Source organism: Eulemur rufifrons, chromosome 20 (genome assembly GCF_041146395.1).
Source record: "Eulemur rufifrons isolate Redbay chromosome 20, OSU_ERuf_1, whole genome shotgun sequence".
Lineage (NCBI taxonomy): Eukaryota > Metazoa > Chordata > Mammalia > Primates > Lemuridae > Eulemur > Eulemur rufifrons.
Genome location: NC_091002.1, coordinates 3,162,353 through 3,182,331, shown reverse-complemented (window position 1 = coordinate 3,182,331; position 19,979 = coordinate 3,162,353). Strand labels below are relative to the sequence as shown.

Sequence of the window (19,979 nt, the reverse complement as noted above, 5' to 3'; positions counted from 1 at the left end):
AACCCACCAAAAACTGCACTGTAGGCTCCTGGGCGTCCTGGGTTCTGGGACCACAGGCCTGGGGCTCTGTTGCATCCCTCGGCCGTGCAAGGCCACTCTGGGCAGCCTACTCTGTGCCCCCGCCACTGTGCTGTGCAGCGCCCCCTGGTGCTCCCGCTCGGTGACAGACACAGCCGTCCGGCTGCGGGTGTGGTCAGAGCACTGGGCACACCACCCTCTTTGGTTTGTTCAACGAATGAGCCCCTGAGCCAGGCTGATGCCGACCTACCGTCAGTGACGACCGCCCAGCTCCCGGCAGGGGCCCAGGCCCCACGGGAAGGGCCCCAGTGCCCACGGGACGGTGTGGCAGCGAGACGAGGCTGCGTACCGTGCTCGTTGACCTGACCGACATTCTCCAGCAGCTCTGCCACGGCCACCTGCTTCTTCTTCTTGGGGTTGAGCTTCCAGTACATGACCAGCGCCGCCTTGCGCACGGCCCGCTCCAGGTCAGTCTCGGAGGAAAGCTGCCGCACCTCCTGCTCGTTCTCGGACGTGATGCCTGCCAGACAGGAGGCGGTCAGGGCCTCGTCCCTCCGCCTGCTGCTGTCAGTGCTGCTCCGGGCCCCGGCCAGCTCTGCCTGGAGGGACTTGGGAGGGCGACTCACGAGAGGTCTGTCAGGACCTCTGGCTACCAGGGTAGGATAGACATTTGACCCAACAGGACAACTCTGCAAAGCCCCTGCCAGCGCCCACAGCCCCGGCTGGAGCCCAGCTGCCTTGCAGCAGATGCCCGTGCGTCCACTGAGTGCAGCACGTGGAAGGCTTGCTGTCTCTTCTGCTCACTTTCCCCTTTCACCCCCATGGGACCCTCACAGGAGCTGCTGCCACCCCAGCGTGCAGGTGCAGACACCGAGGCACAGCGGTGAGCTGGCTCGGCAGGGCCAGAGGCAGAAAGAGGCAGCGCTGTCTGCACCTGGCCCAGTCTCACCGCAGTGACCACCCAGGTGCAATGGCGGGGCCGTCCCTGTGTCTACAGCGCTCCATGGGCTCGGGCCCGCCACAGAGACGGGCCACGGGGGCAGAGGGTGAGCAGGGTCACCCGCAGGTCAGCAGCCACCTTCCTCGCTTCAGCTCCAAAGGCCTGAGACGTTAGCACGGCTCACCCCACCGGGCAGTAAGACCTGGCACGAGGACTGGATGTTTTTCTCCTTTTCAACACATCCCCAAATTTTCCACATGAGCATAATATTACTTGTCTGATCAGAAAGCGTTCGACATGAGAGTGTGGGGCTGCGAGGAGCATGGGAGGGCCGTCCCTGCCGTCCCCCTGCACCCTCCGGCCACCTGCGTGGCGCCTCTGGGAACCACCGGCTCCTGACACCTGCAGTGAGGCCGCTCCAGCCACCTCCTCGTCACTCCGCCTGCTCCGGAGCCGTGAGGCTGGGTGGTGGGAAATTCTGGCTAAGGGAATACAACGGTTCTCTTTTTTCAAAAACATCAGTCTAATTTTCAAAGAAAGAAGATTCCATGTAATGAATGTAACTCCCAAAATATTACAATACAAAACCAGAAAGAAATATACCAAAATATGGAGAGCTCCTCTCTGGGTTTCAGGGTTATGAGTAATTTGTATTTTTACATTTTCTATATATTCCAAGTTTTCTACAATAAGCGTAAAATACTATTATAATCTGAAAAAATACATATCATTTAAAAAAAAAAAAACACCTGGGTGACATGCACTTTCACCTTTCCCTGAGGCTTGGCACCTTAAGGAAGCACAGTGCTCCTTGGCCCCAGGGACGAGCCCCTCCCCTTGGGCACGATGATGTCATGGCTGACCGCATGTGGCCGGGGCTGCACCCCCCCGACCCTGTCCCCTGCCCCTCAGTCGCCCGCTCCCTCCTCTTCCTCCACCCACTTTCGAAAGGTCAGTCCACTTCATTCCACGGTGAACACACCTGCACAGGTCTCTGTGGGCCCCGGGCCTGGTCTGCCCTGACTGGATGGAGAGCCAGCTCCAGGGGATCAGCCACTGTGACCGCAGGCCACACCAAAGTTCCCAGCTTTATCACTATGAATCTGACCCTCCTCAGCTGGCTCCAGGATCTATTGCTTGGTTTGGACCAGAACCCAGCAGAAAAGGGGGCTATAACTTCTTGTGTTGGAGACACCAACACAAGCCAAAGAGAATGACAATAGCTTAGTTTGTTAAAGATCCCAAGTTAGGCTCTAGAAACAATGTCTAAAGTGATGAAGCCACTAGCAAAACAGAAAATGTGCTCATTTCCCAGCAGCATCACCAGCATTAGGCTTTCCTATTGTTAATATTTTATTGTTGTTCAGTGAGCAAGTGGCATTACCAACTGCTCGTCCCTCAGGTGGCTGCTCTAAGCGAGCCCCACGCAGTCCTACCTTTTCTGTCCGCCAAGCACCGGCGAAGCAGCTTCACGGCCTCCCGCCGGCCTTGCTTTGCAGCCATGATCAGCCAGTCTACGGCAGTGCAGTTGTTGAGCTCTTCATCTGCGTCGCTGGCTAACTGCAGGTAGTGTTTCCCCACCTGCAGGCCAGACACCGTTCCACCTCCAGCTTCTCGGACTCTCTCCTGCCCCGTGATCCTGGCCAGTCCACCTCCTTTCACCCACCGCCCTTTGTCACCCAGGCAAGAAGAGAGGGGCAGGAATGGGGTCCCACTGGGCATCTACATCAGGCTGGGCCCTACTGAGCCTCTGGGCACTTGTTCTTCCTTAAAACACCGTGACACAGGTGTGGCCACCTCCTTCCTCAGAACGAGGGGACTGCAGGCTCCAAAGTCTATTAATTTTCACCCTTCAGCAGCTCCTGGCCAGCAGTCGCTGAGGCACACCACCAGTGGATGGAAATTCAGGTTACGATGGGCCCACTTGCCACCTCTCAAGATAGTCGGGGGACCACAGAAAGTCAGGGCTGCAGAGAGGCCAGCACGCCAGGGGTTGGCATGGGCCCACGACTGGCCCACTGCCCACTTTTGTAAGTCAAGTTTTACTGGAACACAAGCGCAGCCACACTGCACATGTGCACTCCACGGCAAAGCTGAGTAGTTACAGCAGAGACCATATGGAGTCCAAAATACGTACCACCTGGCCCTTTGCAAAAAAACACTCGCTGACATGGTCCAATCCTCTCATTCTACATATGAAAAAGTGAGGCCCAGAGGAGAGACAGAACCCACAAAAGGACTGTTCTCCAACCTCTGAATGCCTGGGCAACAGGCTATAGAAGAAGGAAACTTTAAAGTACGATATGGCCATAAGGTAGGAACAAGAAACTTCTTCGTTTATGGTTTTGCAGGAATCCTTCCTCCTCCTTAGGAAAAAGAGAGGGTCGGAAATTGCTCCGGATGACTGTGGTCACTTGCTTGAGCCACATACAGAAGGACAGAGTGAGGCAGTGAGAAGCAGCTGCTCGGGACCTGACCGTACAGCCTCTGAGCCCTCTGGAAAGGTGGGCATGGTCACCTCCCCAGGGCTGGCCCGGCGGTGAAAGCAGAGGTGGGACGCAGAGGCATCAGGCACAAGGCCGCTGCCTGGAGCTCAACTCCTCCTCCTCCTGCAGTTTCAGGTTCCCCATGTGCACATCGGGGGCTGGACTCTGGGGTCCCCCCACCCCCTATGGTATTCTAGACCATAAGCTGAGAAAGCAGCAAGAGCTCTGCACACTGACGCGGCCAGAAGGCAGTGCCAGGGGCCAGCGGGGGGGTCCTGGAGCCTGCGACCTGGGCCTGAATCCCGGCTGCGCCACCAGAGCTGTGTAAACTCGGGCAGCAAATCGCTGAAGCTCTTTGTCTTAGTTTCATCCAAAAAGTGGGCGTGGTAATTATCACCTCCGAAGACACACTAAGGGTGACGTGAAATGACGATGACCGTGCTGAGGTTAACACCCCTCCCTCCTCTCTCCCGGTGCACTTGGGTTCCTGAAGCCCAGCGTGCTCCCCCTGCCTCGGCCTCTGCTCTTGACTCTCTGTCTGCACTGCCCAGGTGTGCAGGGCCCGCCCTCGGCTGGGATGGCCCCACAGAAGGCACCAGCCCCCTGCCACCTCCTGGCTCAGTACCCTGTTGGTTTCTCTCCTTAACATGACTTAGAATAATTTCCTTTATGTGTCTGTTTACCTGGTTTTGCCTGCTCCTGCCCCTAACCTGTCACCCCGTGAGGACGAGGCCTGTCTGTGGGACTCACCACTGCATCCCAGCACTGGCACAAACCCTGGGCCCTGGCAGATGCCGGGTGAACAGTCACTGCCCTGGGGCCCCGTGCGCACAGCTCATGCCCAGGGGAACGGACACCCAGGGAGACAGGAGCGTGCAGCACACAGTGGCAGGGGTGTGTGTGCACTGAGCAAGCCAGGCACGGGGAGGACAGGAAGGAAGCAGGGGGGTGGGCGGCCAGGAGGAGGTAATGCCCAAGACAAGGTGTGAGCTGAGCAAGGGATGAGCACTGCTTCCCACAGGGGTGCAGGGAGAAGAACCAACAGAGCCAACAAGGGAACCCAACATGGAGCTCGGGGCACACAACGCTCCCATCCCCGCTCCCAGGCACCGACTCCTCCGTGAGCTGCAGGGCTCGCAGCCAGGCCCGCCGTGCTGGGGCTGGGCCCGGGTTCCCTGCCAACACCGCGTCCTCACCTCCGTCTGCGCCTTGGGGTCCCCGGCCTTGGCCTTCTCCAGGACTTCTTCGAAGGGGATTCCTGCATCTCCCTTTATAGGCCCTTCAACATGGAAGAGACAAACACAGTGTCACAAGCCAGACCTCGCCACGTGTCAGAGGAGTGGCGGGGACAGCAGGAGAGGTCTCCAGAAGACCTGCTGCCGCTTCCCCTCTGAAGCCCAGGCCAGGAGCACAAGGACAGACATGGGGACAGACACGATGCCCAGCAAGCAGCCATCTGCCTTCCAGTTTACAAACAGCCCCAGAGCAAACAGCAAATGCTACCCAGGCGGGGTGGTTTCCAACGGCAACTGAGAGCTCTGAGGGTGGGAGGCATGGGAAGGAAGGGCACAGACCCGAGTCCCACCATCACCCCCTTGGCTTAGGCCTGCTCTAACCAGGGCTCTAGAAACATCCAACGGCTCGTTTGAAAGCCCATGACCTAAGTAATAAGAACCTGCCCCCAATGCCCAGCACCCCAAGTAGTCAAGTTCATGTTTTCCAGGATTGTGTCGTCGACAGACGTATGTTTTTGGAGGTTACAATCAGTGTACATACATCTTGATATTAATGATTTTTACTTAAGAGTGAACGGGCTGCCATAACAAAAACACCATAGACTGGGTGGCTTTTAGAAACAAGAGAAATTTGTTTCTTTCAGTTCTGGAGGCTGGGAAGTCCAAGATCAAGGTGCCAACAGATGCGGCATGTGGTGAGGGCCCCACTTTCGGTTGCTGGGGCTTCTTGCTGTGTCCTCTCACAAGGAAGGAGGAGGGTGCCCTCTGGGGCCTCTTCTTTGAGGGCACCAATCCCAGCAAGAGGGGGCCACCCTCATGGCCTGGCCACCTGCCCAGGCCCCACTTCCCGATACCGCCACACTCAGGGCGAGGATTTCAGCACACGAACTGGGAGAGACAAACGTCCAGGCCACGGTGGTGAACTGCTCTCGGCCGCCCACACCGCACTGCCGTCAGCTCACCGTCTCAGGCCCGCAAGTCCCACCGGGTGACACGTCGGCGGCTGGGCCTTTCCTCCGACAGGTCTTTATGCTGTTCTCGATAATCCCTTACTTTGTAAAACGGTGCCACAAGCCATTTTGTGTGTATACTTTCCTTTTGGGAAGTTATTTTCCTAGCATAGGTTCTCCAGTTGGATTACTAAGCCAAGCACCCAATATTATTATGGCTCTTGCTCTATTTTACTTTCTAAAAAGTTATCCCAATCACAAAAGCCTCATACAACCACACCAGTTGCACTAACCTTACTGACAACAGGAAATGACATATGACCCCCAAGAACAACACACCAAGGACCAGCTTTCTTTGTCCAATTCATCCACAGGTGTCGGGGAACCAGCCTGTGCCAGGCTCTGAGCCGGGCTCTGCAGCACCGACTGGCACCCGGTCCCCGCAGGGCACCCAGGTCTGTGGGAGACAGGACGCCGGCAGGAGGCGGCGTGGGAAGTGGCCTGGGTCAACACAAGCTCGCCAGGCTCAAGGTGGAGAGAGGGCTCACATCTGGTTTGCAGAGGGCAGAGGGAGGCTGGGGTGACTCAAAGGTGCAGCGGCAGGGGAGGCCCCCACAGGTGAGGTGTGTGTTCCGGGAAGGAGGAATTCAAAGCATCCTTCACAGCCCTCACAGGGGAGGCACACATAGCCCAGCCCGGGGTGGACACCTTGCCAACAGGGAGGGGTGTCGGGCTCGACTTCCTTGGACATTCCTGGGCGATGGCTTCAGGGCCCACAGAGCAGTACTTCTCAGTGGCCCCAGTCCTTGGCGCTGGTCCTCCCAATCCACGAAGGCCAGTTCTCTTCCGGCTGCCGCTGTCCCCCAGCCCCTGCCTCCCGGCCACGGGCTCCGCAGCAGGCTGACGCGTCCCCCGACACAGCCTGCTCCTGTGGGCTCACCGGGGAGTGCGTGTTCGGAGTAGCACTGACTCGCTCAAGTGGACCTGGCACAGGCCCCTCACCTCACTGGAGCAATTCCAGTCCAGTCGTTAGTACCAAGCTCCCGGGACGGTGTGCGGTGAGACGAGGTACTCTGTGCCAAGCGAGGGGTCTTCTCCCTCCCTCCCCGCGTCCCTCTCAGCGGCCCCAGGCTGCTGCCATCACTGGCGCTGTGCGTGCCAGCACCTCTCTCGAGTTCAAATCTCTTTCCCTAACTAAACTCATAAGTCACGTTATTTTTTCCCCTTTTTAAGAAAAGTCAGGATATAAGCTTCAAGCCTACATTTGTTGGCTAAAAAAGATTCTTCTAGTCCGTGATTAGTTTTTCACGGAAGTTAGTCATAGCCTGACATTTCAAGAAGTCTCCCCGATACAGTCTCTCTGAGACATACACGACACCCTCTCCGTTATTCCAGCCTCCATTTGGCAGCGGCGGAAATGTTTCTACAGCCACCCAGCACTGGGCTCCTGCCGCAGCCCAGTTAGAGGGTCCTGGCTTTGTCCAGCACGTACGTGGGAGCCTCCACCTGGGGCAAAGGCAACCCCCAACGTGCTCACTGCCCAGCGCCAAGGTCACCTCCAGACGCTGGCTGAGTCAGTGTGGACCACCGGGGACCACAAAACACACACTGTGTGTGCCCAACCTCCACTCCTGAGGCCCCTTTGGAGAACCACCGCCCATACCTTCAGTCCTCGTGGCCTGGGTGGCACTGCCCCTCTCCCAAATGCTGCACGGAGGGCAGGCAGGCCCACCTGGCCAATCGGAGTGCTCCGCCAGCCTGCGGGGAAAGCCCACCGGAGAAAGAGGGCAACGCAGGAAAGCAGTGGCACGGGGGGAGGGGACGAACACTTGCCGATGACATCACCTGAGCCCTGGATCCAGCCATGCCTGAAGCAAACTAGTCTAGACTCTGCAGATACATGGACTAATTAACCCCCTCTGCCCCCTGTTTTGCTTGTGCCAGTTTACAGTGGGTTTCTGTCCCTTGCAGCTGAGAGGGTCCTGAATCTAACTTGTTTTTTGAAAGTTTTCCTATCAATCCCAAAACAGCAGTCATTAGAGCTGTACAACCAGGGCAGGTCCTTACCGCTGAGGGGATCCATGGAGAACACCCCTATCCCGTGAATTATTCCTCTTCCATGGATCCACGCATTTGAAGGCCGCGTGATGCCATGCTGACTAGCAAACGGCCCGCGCTTGCGCGTGAGCTCGCCAGGTGAGGGGCGCCTGCTCCAGGACGTGGCCCCTCCAGGCAGAGCCCGCTGCCTCTTCCTGCCGGAACCTGGTTCATGTCGCCGCCAGCCTTTGTGGGCGCCATCTACGCCCGCTGGGCTAGACAACCCACCTCGGTCCCAGCCTCCAGCACTATGCTGGACTGCACACAAGGAGCAAATGGAGGAGGGACAGACCGACGGGAGTCCCATGAGGAAGCCACCACAAGCAGGGCCTGCATCTTTCCTCTCTGTCCCCTAAATCCCAGCACAGCCCAGAACGCGGCACATGCTGGGCTGACTGCCAAGTTCAACTCCCTCATTTGAGCAGATATTCTGTGGAAATGGAAGGAGCAGAGCGACGTCTTCCCACGCACTGAGAGCATCAGACCCACCCCGGGGAGGGGGCTGGGAGGCCTCTGGCTTCCTTCCCAACACCAGCAGTGCACGAGACCCTCCCAGAGCAGCCGGGAACGAGGCAGCTGGCGTCCATCTTCACACTGCTGTGCCATCTAGATATGCTTCGGTCATTTAGAATTTTTGGATGCATGTCAAACGCTCTTAAAAGAAGAGTGCAATCTTAAACATGTAGCAAATAAACATGCCGTAGCCCCGTCTCCAGGGTGCTGTGCCCCTCTCACGTCCTCACTCCTCGGCCTCCAGAGTCTCCGTTCCTCTTGTGACAACCGCCCCCCGGGGCTGCGCGGAGGGGAAAGGCGAGAGAAAGGAGGTGTGCTGTGTGCCGCCACCATCCCTGGGCCGGGCATGGCGCAGTGGCCTTGCACCAAGGGGGTCCCACACAGGGGGTGGCTGGGATCAGCCTGCACCAAGGGGTGTCCCCTAGCTTTCGAGACAGATGCTTGTTCTTGTGAAGGATCCTCATAATCCTCTCTCTTCCCCGGCCTGGCTGAGTGCTGAGGCGGGCCAGAGGCACTGGTCTAGGGGTCCTGGCCACAAAGTCAACCTTCTACCGGCCCCCAGCAGGGGCCGTGGACTCAGCCTCCATCACCCACCCAGCACACGCTTCCTGAGCACTGGCTCCACGCCGGTCTGAGTGCTGGGAGCCAAAGGCCCCGAGAGGGGCGAGGCCGGGCCCTGCCCTGGGGCAGGGGAGGATGGCCACGGTCCATCCATGCAGGGTCGGGCCGCGCAGGTGACTGGAGGCATCCATCCTGATGGTAGGTGGCTTCCTGGACGATGTCTGAGGCTTGGTGCCCAAGCAGGAAGTTAAAGGTAACACATGACAGGCACATCGCCAAGTTTCCAAAGGACTCAGAAAACCATCTGGGTGAGCCACATCCGTCCTGCCGCTATTTCTCAAGACAGGTCAGCCTACGGTTTGGGGGTCACAGCACAGGCAGCGCAATCAAATGGACCAGGTCAGGATAGAATAATAGGTATGAAAAGCTGATTCCTCAATTATCAACGGCCTGGCCCCCTGACCAGACACCACGACTGTGTGTCACTCATTGCTGTGCCTGTCCCAGGGCAGTGTGGCTCAGCGTACCACATCAGCACCCCGGCCCCTCCTTGGCGGCCTTGCACCTGCCGTCAGAGTCCTGACCCACCGGGAGCCGTCCCCAGGCCCCCATCTCAGGCTGTGCCACCACCATCCGCCCAGCATGTCCAGCCAGAAACCTCGATGCCACCCTCACGCCCCCCCTCCCCGCCCACCCACTTCTCAGCCACCACACAGACCAGCTGCACCTCTCTCCCTGACCGCCTCCTCGCTGGCTCCCTTGGCCTCCCACCAGCCGCCTCCACACAGCACCAGGTGGTTTCTCTTTAATGTGAAATGATCTCCCAATTAAATCCCTTTAACGGCTCCCATCCCACGCACAAGAAGCCCCATCCTTTCCCTGACCCTCTAGGCCCTGCTGGCCCTAGCAGAACTCTTGGCCCCACAGCAGCCCCCAGCTGAGCTCCCTCCCCTGGGTCTAGGAGACGCAGACCCAGGGTGCCCGGCACGTTCCGCCCTAGGCAGGCCCTTCCTCCCTCCCTCGCCCAGCGGCTGCCTCTGTCTCCTGTCCCGGCCTGCTCAGTCAACACTGGGGAGTGCTTCCTGCAGGCTGCACCTCTCCACCCTAGGGCTCCCGATGCCGTCCTTATCCGTGCCTGGCACCAACGGCTGGGAGGCCTTGCAGACCCCGCACTCATGGCTGGCACCCAGGAGGTCTCAGTGCCAGAGGTGCATGCTTAGCACACGCCAGCCACAGTGCACCCAGCCTGGGGCTGTGGGTTCCCCAAACAGTTTCCCTTCCTCCCACCTGTGCCAGGCCAGTCCCTCCGTGCAGCAGTCAGGCCCACGAGGCCCTGGTGGATCACAACGTGCCCGCCCCTGGCCAAGAGCGCCTTGTGTCTGCCGCAGCCCTTTATCCCCGGTGCTGCACAAAACGGCTCTCAGCCAGGTGCACAGACTTGCAGAACAGTGCGATGGCGGCTGAGCATGGCTTGGAGTCACCTCCACCTGCTCTGTGCCTGCTGGGTCACCTAGGACCAGGTGTGAAGAGCCCAGTTTCGTTCTTATGTTGAGCAGAACAGGTCCCTTTGGGCTGAAGACACCATGGAAGGAGAAGGGGCATGGGACTCTACCACAACCACCCGCGAAGAAACGGCTCCCTCACCCATCAGCTGGGGCTGCGAGCTGGCCAGGCGGGCGCTGCTCTGGCTCAGGGACACGTGACTTGGGCAGCTCAGCCTTGTCAAAATCGGAATCCACACATCTCGTGTGTGTGTGTCTACGCTCCAGCCCGCAGCCTCACAGCTCCCTGTGGTCTCTTTCTAGCCTGTGTCACTGCTTTCTTCACCTGTCTGGTGAAGCATCCAAGTCCTGACCCGCTGCCCACATGGCAGGTGACTTGCCAAGGCCACAGAGCCAGGATGGGAAGTACGAGGTTCCAGCCCAGGGAACTTTCCAGTGCAGCCCCTGCCCTACTTAGCTTAAGAGGAGAAGAGGGATCCTGGAAGGCAGCCAGAGAAAGGGGACCCCAAGGCAGCTCTGGTCCCATCTGCCAAGTGCACAGGCCAAGGGGCGGCTGCGGCAGTGCCTTCTCCAGGCAGCCCTCCTGCTGCCCCAGGAGTGACTGGGCTCTTGCCTGGGTGCCCCCGATGGGGCTGCAACATGGGTGGTCCCCAGCACCACACTCAGCCCCAGGACCAGAGCCTGCCACATGGGGCTCCCTGGGCACAGCTGACCTGAGGCACCAGGTGATGGTCGGTGCTCTGCCCAAGGTCATGGGCAGCCCATTGCGGAGCATAAGCTCACAGTCTCTGAGTTCAAATCCCGACTTCACCCTTGCCAGCTGCTGCTCCCTGGGCCCTCTAGTCAGCCTCTTTCTCTCAGTGTTCTCACCTGAAAAATGGGGTGGCAACAGCGCCCACCTCCTAGGCACAGGCAGCAAGTGGGCTGATGACCTAGAATGTGCCTTGCTGGGGAAAGGGTTAAATACTCGCTCTCGTTGTTACCGCGTATATTTTAATTGATGCTCATTCCCCTCTGTGGGGCAGACGGTGGAGCTAAATAATTGAACTTCTCACACCAGCTGCTCCTGGCACATACTCTGGGCCCCGCCCTCCCCACAGCCCTTGAGTGTGCAGGCCGGCAGGGCTGGCTGTCCCCACATCAGCGACCAGTGACGGAGACAGGCCAGGCCCACTGCCCCCACGGTGGGGGCGGGGGGAGCAGAAGCCACACCAACCACACCGACCACATCTGCTTCCTGACTTTTATCTGAAACTCACATATTCTTGGACTCCGTCCTCTGTGGGCTGCTCTGCATTACCCAGATTGAAACCAAGTGTTTTGAGCCCTGGTCTCTGACCCCCTGGGACATGAGGCAGTGGAAAGGGGGCGGCATTTGGGGCAGGGCCAGATCCTGGGGTCAGGTCCTCCCTGCCCAGGGGCCTTGGAGACAAAGCAGAGGAACTCAGTGATCTAAGGAGACAAGAAGACCAAAAGAGCCCAAGAACGGAGTGAGTTTCTGAAGGTAAATGAAGCTGACCCAATGCACTGCACCCAGAGCTGGGTGGGCCTTCCAGCTCTGCTAGGGAGGTGGCTGGTGTGAGAAAGGAGAAGGGTACCAGTGGGTCACCTGGGCTAGTCACGTAGACTCTGTTCTTCAGTTTCCCCTCACGGGCTGCTGTGAGGAGTCACAAGCTGGCACATGGATAGGGCTGGTGCACACAGCAGGGGCTCACCATGGGTTTGGGCCCTCTGCCAGAGGGAAGGGGCACTGCTGAGCTGGGGTGAGCCCCCCTGAGGCCACCAGCCTCTCTAGGGGAAAGGCGGAGGATGACAGGGGCCTGAGTGAGCTACAGAAGGTGCCAAGGGGCTGCCGAGGGCAGCGGGGCTAAGACGCCCCTCACTCAGACCCACCACCTGGGGGACAAACAAAGCCTCCTATCAGCTCAGCCTGTGAACACCGAGGATCACAGCGTCCCAGCTGGAGGTGGACTAAAGGACACCCACACGCCTCCTTGGGAGAGAAGAAATCCAGCACTGAGGACTTCACCCAAACCAGGCCTCATCCCCCAAAGTGCAGCTGTCTTCTTTGTGGCCGGCCACCCTGGCCAGGCATAGCCCAGGGAATTCACTTCACAGCAAACAGAACACGGCCTCAAACAAAACTGTGAGGCCAGGCATCGTGGCTCACGCCTGTAATCTTAGCACTCTGGGAGGCCGAGGCAGGCGGATCACTGAGCCCAGGAGTTCAAGGCTACAGTGAGCTATAATGACACCACTGCGCTCTAGCACGGGTCACAGAGACAGACTCTGTCTCAAAAAAAAGAAAAAGAAAAACCCCCCAAACCAGAAACTGTAAAGCGCTGCTCAGGAGCCGGGGAGGAGGGCCGGTGGGGAGGGACAGGTGCCTGCTCACCACAGACTCGGGCAGGTCCACTGGTGCCCTGAGGAGCTGCACCTGCTGCACAGGTACAGGTGAAAGGCCCTGAGGGAGGTGGGTGGCCCCACAGTGGACCTTTATTGCACATGCCAGGAGCTGCAGAGCCCTGAAATGCAGGGCACCAGGTGGGAGGAAGCCACAGGGGTGGCTGGGCTCCGTGCCCACCCTGCTTTCACTACACAGCCCTGCCTGGGCTTCCCGCCCCACCACTTACCAGCTGCTCTGTCTCGGCTCCTGGCGCGCTGGGCCCGGGGCTCGGCTGGGGCAGCTGCGTCTCCCACACCTGGGCCAGGGCCAGCCTGGGGCCCGGGAGCTCGGGGCGCTTCGCTGCCCTCCTGCTCCACTGAGGCAGTGGCACTGAGCCGGGAGCGAGCCTGGGGCTGCGGCGCTGGCGGGGCCTGTGGGTGGGAAGGGCCCGGCAGAGGGGCGCTGGAGTCCATCCTGCAAGAAAAGCCGTGGTCAGACTCACACCGGGGCCAGAATGCCCAGCCAGCTCCAGCTCTTGCTGCCTGGTAAGGAGAGAGGGAAGCAAGGGGCCACTCCTACGGGGTCTCATGTCCGCCCACCCCAGCCAGGGCCAGCCCCGCTCTCCAGGTGAGGAAACCGAGGGACGACACTCACTCTAGGGCATCCAGCCTGACAGATCGCACAGCAGTTATGGTCTCAGGCCCTGACACCTCGAGGCCTGGAGTCCCTGCCTCACTGGACGTGAGCCATGTGACCTTGCTCTGGTGTCCTTGTCTGAGAAATGGGGACGATGACAACACTCACAGGTCATCCACGTGGAGCCCTGAGCACAGCGTCTGGTTGTGGGGGGCTGAATGGGGCCCCCAAATGATGTGCCAACCAATGTCTGTGAACATGACCTTATTTGGAAGACCAGGTCTTTGCTGATGTATTAAGGACCTTGACACGACATCATCCTGGATTGGGGTGGCCCTAAATCCAGTAACTGATGTCCTTACACAAAGAAGAGGGAAGCAGAGGCAGGGAGAAGGCCGTGCGAAGGCTACAGTGAGGCGGCTATGCCGAGGGCTGCCCGCCACCACCAGGCACCAGAGAGAGGAAGGGACTGACCCTCCCTCGGGTCTCCGGGAGGGACCAACCCTGCCTACATCTTGATTTTAGACCTCTGCCTTCAGAACCATGAGAGAATAAATTTCTGTTGTTTTAAGTCACTAAGATTCTAGTAATTTCTTATGGGAGCCCCAGGAAATGAATACTCAGGTACAGAATAAAAGATAAATGTAAGAAGGGGATGGGAGGGGAGGCCAGGGTGGAGCCAGGACCGAAAACCGGATCGGCCCAGTCCAGGGCCCTCTACACCGGGCCCGAAACACAGGACAAGAGTCACAGAACTTCGATGCTCCAGATATCAACACATACTAAAAAGCAAACTAAGGCACGCAGTGCGTTGGGTCAGAACAGACTAGAGTGCACAGAGATTCGGACACGTGTCAGGACAGGGGAGAGGGCTTTGTTTTATTCAATAGAGGGCCCTCACGTGCTGCTTAGCAACATGGAAAAACACCACCATCCACATAATTAAGGGCAGAAGGGCAGCCATGGGCCACAGACCACACAGCTGACAGCTCTGGAGGACCCCCAGCCCCAGGCCCCCGATGCTCTGTGTGGGGGCAACCCCCGGAAACCGTCAGACCTCATGCATGCTGTGTGGGCACAAGGAAACTCGTCCTTAGATGCCAAAATGACCCTCCCCAAACTCAAGGCCATGTTCATCCTTAGAGGTGCAGAGCAGGGGGAGGCTGGAAGCTAAAAATCTGCTCCTAGCCCCAACCTGCCACGAACCTGTGACCACCAGCTGTGTGGTCCCTACAGGCCACGTCCCTCTCTGCCCCTCAGCTGTGATGGGGACTGTCACTCTCAGGGGCAACGGTGAGCCTTAAGACCAGGGACCGTGAGCTGCACCGCGGGGCCAGGGTGCTGGCCATCTCCGAACACCCAGACCTGGCACCGAGCCTTGCCCCAGCAGGTGCCTTGGGGACATTTCTGGGGATCGTGGCCACTGGAAGAACCAGGAGTGGCCCCAGGCTCCCTACACAACAATTTCTGCTCCATCCTAAATGGGTCCTAAAGATCAGATCTGTGTCCACTCGAGAACTCTGCAGATTTCAATCTGGACATTCCTCCCTCAGAGGGACTCAGATCTTACTTGAAAACATCCCCCAGATGCAAACCAAAAGCAAGGTCGAGGCCCGTGAGCCTCCCGGTCCGTTCACTCCACAGCACTGGCCACTCTTCAACATCCACGTGCCACTGCTGACTACCACACTTTTGTCTCCCGGTGCCCTCTGCCTGGACTGCCCTCCTGTCCCCCTCCCCCAGTCCAGAGCTCAAGAGACACCCCCTTTGCAGGAGTTTCCAAGCTGCCCGTCTAAGTCCCGGGTGTCAGGTGAACACACAGCACTCAGGCCGTCACCTCCCCACCCGAGCCCTCCCTGTGTGAGAGGTGTGAGGCCAACAAGATGCAATTTTACAGCCAGAAGCAACATGGGGAGTGGAATACCCCTTACTAGTAGCTACCGGACCTCACTTTGTCTGTTTCCCCACCTGTAAAATGGGGACAACATGTCCCACATACGGGTGCTATGAAATTAAGGGCATGATGGAAGAGAAAGCAATCGGCAAACTGTAAGGCGTTAAAAAAAAGGCCCTAAGTAGATACTCCCAGGTGCTAAATAAAGGCATGCTCAGTTGAAAAACACTTCATAAAAGGAATTTCAGGAGAACAGATTCTTTTATAGCTGGCCTGTTGGGCTAAGTACTATGCCCATCACCCTACAGTCAAAATAAAACTGTTTAAAGTAAAATCTCTGGTTAGTAAGAACAGATGAAGAAGGAGGATTAATTATCAGGCTCCCTGAGGGTTGGCCAAGCCTGGTTTGGATCAAAGGGCTTGTTATTTCAGAACAAAATAACTCCTGGCCATGGTCAGTCACAGGGACGACAAAGATTAGAAATGATCTCCCCGGGCAGGGGCCTGCAGGGTGTCTCCTTCTCTGAGTCTTGCCTGTGACACGGAGCCCTGAGGGCAGGGCCTGCATCTCATAATGCCTGCTATCTTGCTGGGCACACATTAGGCACTTGATGTGTACAGGGCGGAAGGCCGAGGCAGCCTGGCCTAGGAGACTATCTGGGGAATGATGTTGCCGTGTGGCCCTAAGCAAGTCCCTCCCCCATGTCACGGCATCCGGCATACCCGGCTGCACCCAAGCTCTGCGCCTCCCGGCTCCAGATCCCTACCCGCTGGGGCACTCAGCCCCAACTGCCCCCTGGTGCCCAGAGCAGTGACTTGGAACCCATCATTGTGTAAGATCCAAAAAAGCAGAGTGGCCAGCATTCTTTCCCCATGAGCACCAACATGTATTTTTATCCCATCCAATCACAAAGGCCAGCACCAAGGAGCTCGGTTTGGGGGCTGCCACCCCAGGAGAGAGCTGCACAGACCACACATCTGCTGAGGCCAGAAGCAGAATGACCTCATGTGGCCTTCTGCCCAAAGCGCTGACCCTCGCCCAGGCCAACCCCATTCTGCTCTCCTGGGGTCAGCCCCACCTCCCCAGCCAGCTTCTCAGAAACAGGCCCCCGAGGGACGCTGAGATGTCCACGCTCTCTCTGACCAGTGCCTCTGCCTTCGGCAGGATGCCAGCCCAGGGGAATCACCAGAGATGCCCTCAGGGCCCGCACACAGGGTGTCCATCACAATGCACTTTCTGGCACTGTCCAGAGAGGGACTGGTTATAAACCTTCCACCCCTCCATGTGGCACAACACTATACAGCTGTTAAACACGATCTTTGCACATGAATGTTTAAACACAAGGAAAATGTTTGTATAACACTCTTAAAGCAGGATTTAAAACAGACTAAGATATTATCCTGAGTCTGTTTAGGATGAAAACAAAAGTTATCGCAGAACAAGGTGGGAGAAAAGGCCCCTGAAGAGGTACTTCTTATCTCTGAGTAACATTATGGGTGGTTTTATTCAGTCTTCTTTTAAATGTATTTCCCTAATTATCTATCATGAGTGTGCAATGTTTTTGGAATTAAAGCAAAACGTTATTTTAAAATCCATCTGTGACCAAGCCCTAAGGGAGTGGGGCCCAGTAGGTCTTGGGCCTGTGATGGCTGCTCTGGCCTGGCCTGACCCAGCCCCCTGGCATTGGGCTGCTCCTCAAGATAAGGGCACAAAGCCCTTGGTGGCTTCCAGATACCCATTTTTGCCCAGGGTATTAAGGGCCAAATGAAGGAACATTCCAGCTCCACTCACGTTCACATTCCTTGTGGCACGTTAACAGGAACACAGAGGGAGTCGAACTGGGAATGCCCCAGATAGCGACGGTGACAGCCAGCGTGGCCAAGCCCCCACTGCACACCTGGCACCTGCTCCATGTCTGGACTGAGGGTCTATCTTGTGCCAGGCACTGTACTGGCCACCTCGCCCTAGAGAGGACTCATCCAGGGCTGGCCTTGAGCAGTTTGGTCTAGGCTAAGAGTAGGCAATACCCAGACAGACACCCACAAAGACCAGCAGAGAGGCCTCACTCAACCGAGCAAGGGGCAGGCCAGGAATTCTGCAGAGACCTCGACCGAGCCTTCAGGACAAGAAGGGAGGAGCAGGCAAGGGCCAGGGGAAGGCATCTGGGCATTCCAGCAGGGGATGTGCCCAGAAGAAGAGGTAGCAGGGGCACAACGAGCTAGCAGTGTGGCCAGGAAAGTGCAGGTGGCCAGGACGTGACCACTGGGGAGGAGACACAGGAAGGAGAGAAGAGGCTGAGTGAGCAACAGAGCGGGTCCCCAAAGGCCAGAACGCATGGCAGCTGAGGAGGCAGACTTTACCCTACAGGAGAGAGGGAAGTGGCAGTTAAGGAACCCTCAGGGCTGCATGGGGACAGGAGGGGACTGGGGAGACCAGGGAGGGCTGGTGGCCCTAGAGATCTGAACAAGAGCAGGCAGCTGAGCGAGGGTTGGGAGCCAGGAGAGCCAAGAGGTCACCAACTGGATGTGAGGAGTGAGGAGGGCAGGGGATGGCCTGGTTGGTGGCTGGGGGCAGCAGTGGTGGTGCCACTTCCTGAGGTGGGGATGCGGGAGAGGAAGGTGCTGCACAAAGCATAAGGCCCCTACCTATTAGGATGCTCATCACCACCATTATGGACAGGTGTTTCGGGTCCATCCTGCAATGCAGGCATTTCTGGAGTTCTCCTCTGGGACCAGCCGGTCCAGGGATGGGCAGGCGAGACCCAAGTCAGGGAGCCCCACCCCCACCCCCATCCTCTCCCATCCTGGAAAAGAGGTTAGATGGGTCTCTCAGCCAACCTTTCCTGCCTGGGGGAGGACAGTAGGGCAGGCAGGAGGAAAGGGGCTGGAATATAGAGCAACTTCGCTCTAAATCCTGGTCAGACACAAAGGCGCTCCCGTGGATCACAGCCCCCTGCAGACAGAAGTAAACAGGAGGGGACAGTGGAAAGGGTGGCCTCTGAGCTTCCCATGGGGTCCCTCATGGTGCTGCAGAGAAGAGGCAGCCAGCACACAGGGTACCCAGGGCACAGCTCTGGAAGTGAGTGATGGATCCTGGCAGAAGGGAAAGCCCTTTACAAACCGTAAAGCCCTGGGCCAAACGCCAGGGGTCATTGTCCAAGGTGAGGGGAGGCGGAGCACTCTGGGGAGAAGGGAGGCAGAGGTCTGGCACCAGGCTCTGCCCTAACCAACTGCGTGGTCCTGGGCAGGGACCAAACCCTGCGGAGCCTCAGCTTCCTCAATAACTCCTACCCCTAAGACTACTCCGAGGGTTAAATACTGGGGCGGGGGTTGGGGGGGTTGTACAAATGCTAGTTCCTTGGAATTTCATAACATCAACTACAAAAAATGGGGTGGGAGGACCGGACTCCATCACACCCGAAAGGGCTGGGTCAGACTCTCCAGAAAGTTTCCATCTATCAAATCAAAAATTAACGATCCCCAGGGCTAGGTTCATACCAGGGCGGGGCTCACACCAGGCAGGGTCTAGGGGCTGTACCCGCCCCCCCCTACTGAGAAGGAGCCGGAGCAGGGGAGGAACTGTCACGGAGCTCCTAAGTGGGCTGTGGGGGTTCAGCGCGACCCAGAAGCTACCCCTCAGGTGGGCCGGGTCTCCCTGGCGGACTGTACCCCCATCCCGGCGCAACCCCCACCTGGGGGCCCAGGCACCTCCCAGGGGCACAGGGTAAGGGCAGCCCTGGTTCCGATGGCCGTGGGGGAAGGGCATGACGGGGCAACTGGCAGGGCGGGCGCTGGGGGGCGCGGGAGGGGGACCCGCCTGCCACCCGCCCGGCCCCAGCCCACCGGCCGCTTTCCCTTTAGGGTCTGTTTCCCGCCCGCACGGGGCTTCGCGGCGAGGCTCGCGGGCTTGGACGTGCTTGGGGTCGCGGCATCCGCGACCCTGGGCAGGACCCGGCCAGGGGTCTCCCTGGGCGTCACGCAGCGGGCGGGACCCCCGGCCCTCCAACTTCGGGGAACTTGCCGAGGACTTTGGGACCAGCCACTATCAGCTCAGAAGGGGAAACTGAGGCCCCAGGCGTGCGGCAGCTCTCTGCCCAGCCCCCTGCGCGCTGCCCACAGCCGCCGCGCTACCGCTCCCTGCCCCGAAGTACTCACTGGCCCGCGAGTGGGCCGCGCGAGGCTCCACGACGCTCTCGGGCCTCCGGGCCGACCGCAAAGTTGCTCGGGAGCCGCCCGGGAGCCGCCAATAGGGAGCCGCCGGAGAAACCGAGAGACGAGCGCCCGCGGGTGCTCGGGGAGCCGGCGAGCGCAGACCCAGGCGCGCGGGGGCGGGGCAGGGGCGGGGCAGGGGCGGGGCCTCCGGCTGCGGGCCACTCCGGACACGGCCTCACGGACGCGGTGCCGGCGCGGCCCGCTGAGCGGTCGGTATGCCCGCCAATCACCGAGCGTCTCCACCAATCGTGGCGCGCCTCGCCGGGCTGCGGCCCGCTCGGCCCCTGCGCAGCCGGGCCCCGGAGCGGCGGGAGGGCGGTGCAGCCCGCCTCACAGCGAAAGTTTCCGAGCGGACTCGGGCGCCGGCCCCGCCCCGCCCCGCCCCCGGGACGTCCCGCTGCTTACAGAGGCGGGTCGCGGCAGTCTGGAGCAGGTGGTTGGACACGTGGACAAGGCTCCGGGCGCCTTTCACCCGCCACTCCGCCCCAGGGGCCCCAGATTCGTTCCACTAGCCGTGGTAGTATTAACAACACGTTTGAGCGCCTACTA

The 19,979-nt window shown here is 59.0% G+C and overlaps 1 protein-coding gene across 2 annotated transcripts in view; it reads right to left on the bottom strand.

Annotated features, from left to right (window-relative positions):
• The window catches only part of WFS1 (wolframin ER transmembrane glycoprotein), a 29,658-nt gene extending 10,158 nt beyond the window's left edge, over nt 1-19,500 (bottom strand). Inside the window, exons 1-6 of one of the 2 annotated variants that reach the window (XM_069495800.1) lie at nt 19,374-19,500; nt 12,936-13,162; nt 10,978-10,983; nt 4,641-4,723; nt 2,395-2,539; nt 368-538 (exon numbers count right to left, since the gene is read on the bottom strand). In XM_069495800.1, the coding sequence (XP_069351901.1) occupies nt 368-538; nt 2,395-2,539; nt 4,641-4,723; nt 10,978-10,983; nt 12,936-13,161 (631 nt within the window). In that variant the 5' untranslated portion in view covers nt 13,162; nt 19,374-19,500. The remainder of the gene's footprint in view (nt 1-367; nt 539-2,394; nt 2,540-4,640; nt 4,724-10,977; nt 10,984-12,935; nt 13,163-19,373) is intronic. The other variant, XM_069495799.1, reaches the window with a different exon arrangement.
• Nucleotides 19,501-19,979: the final 479 nt, after the last annotated feature.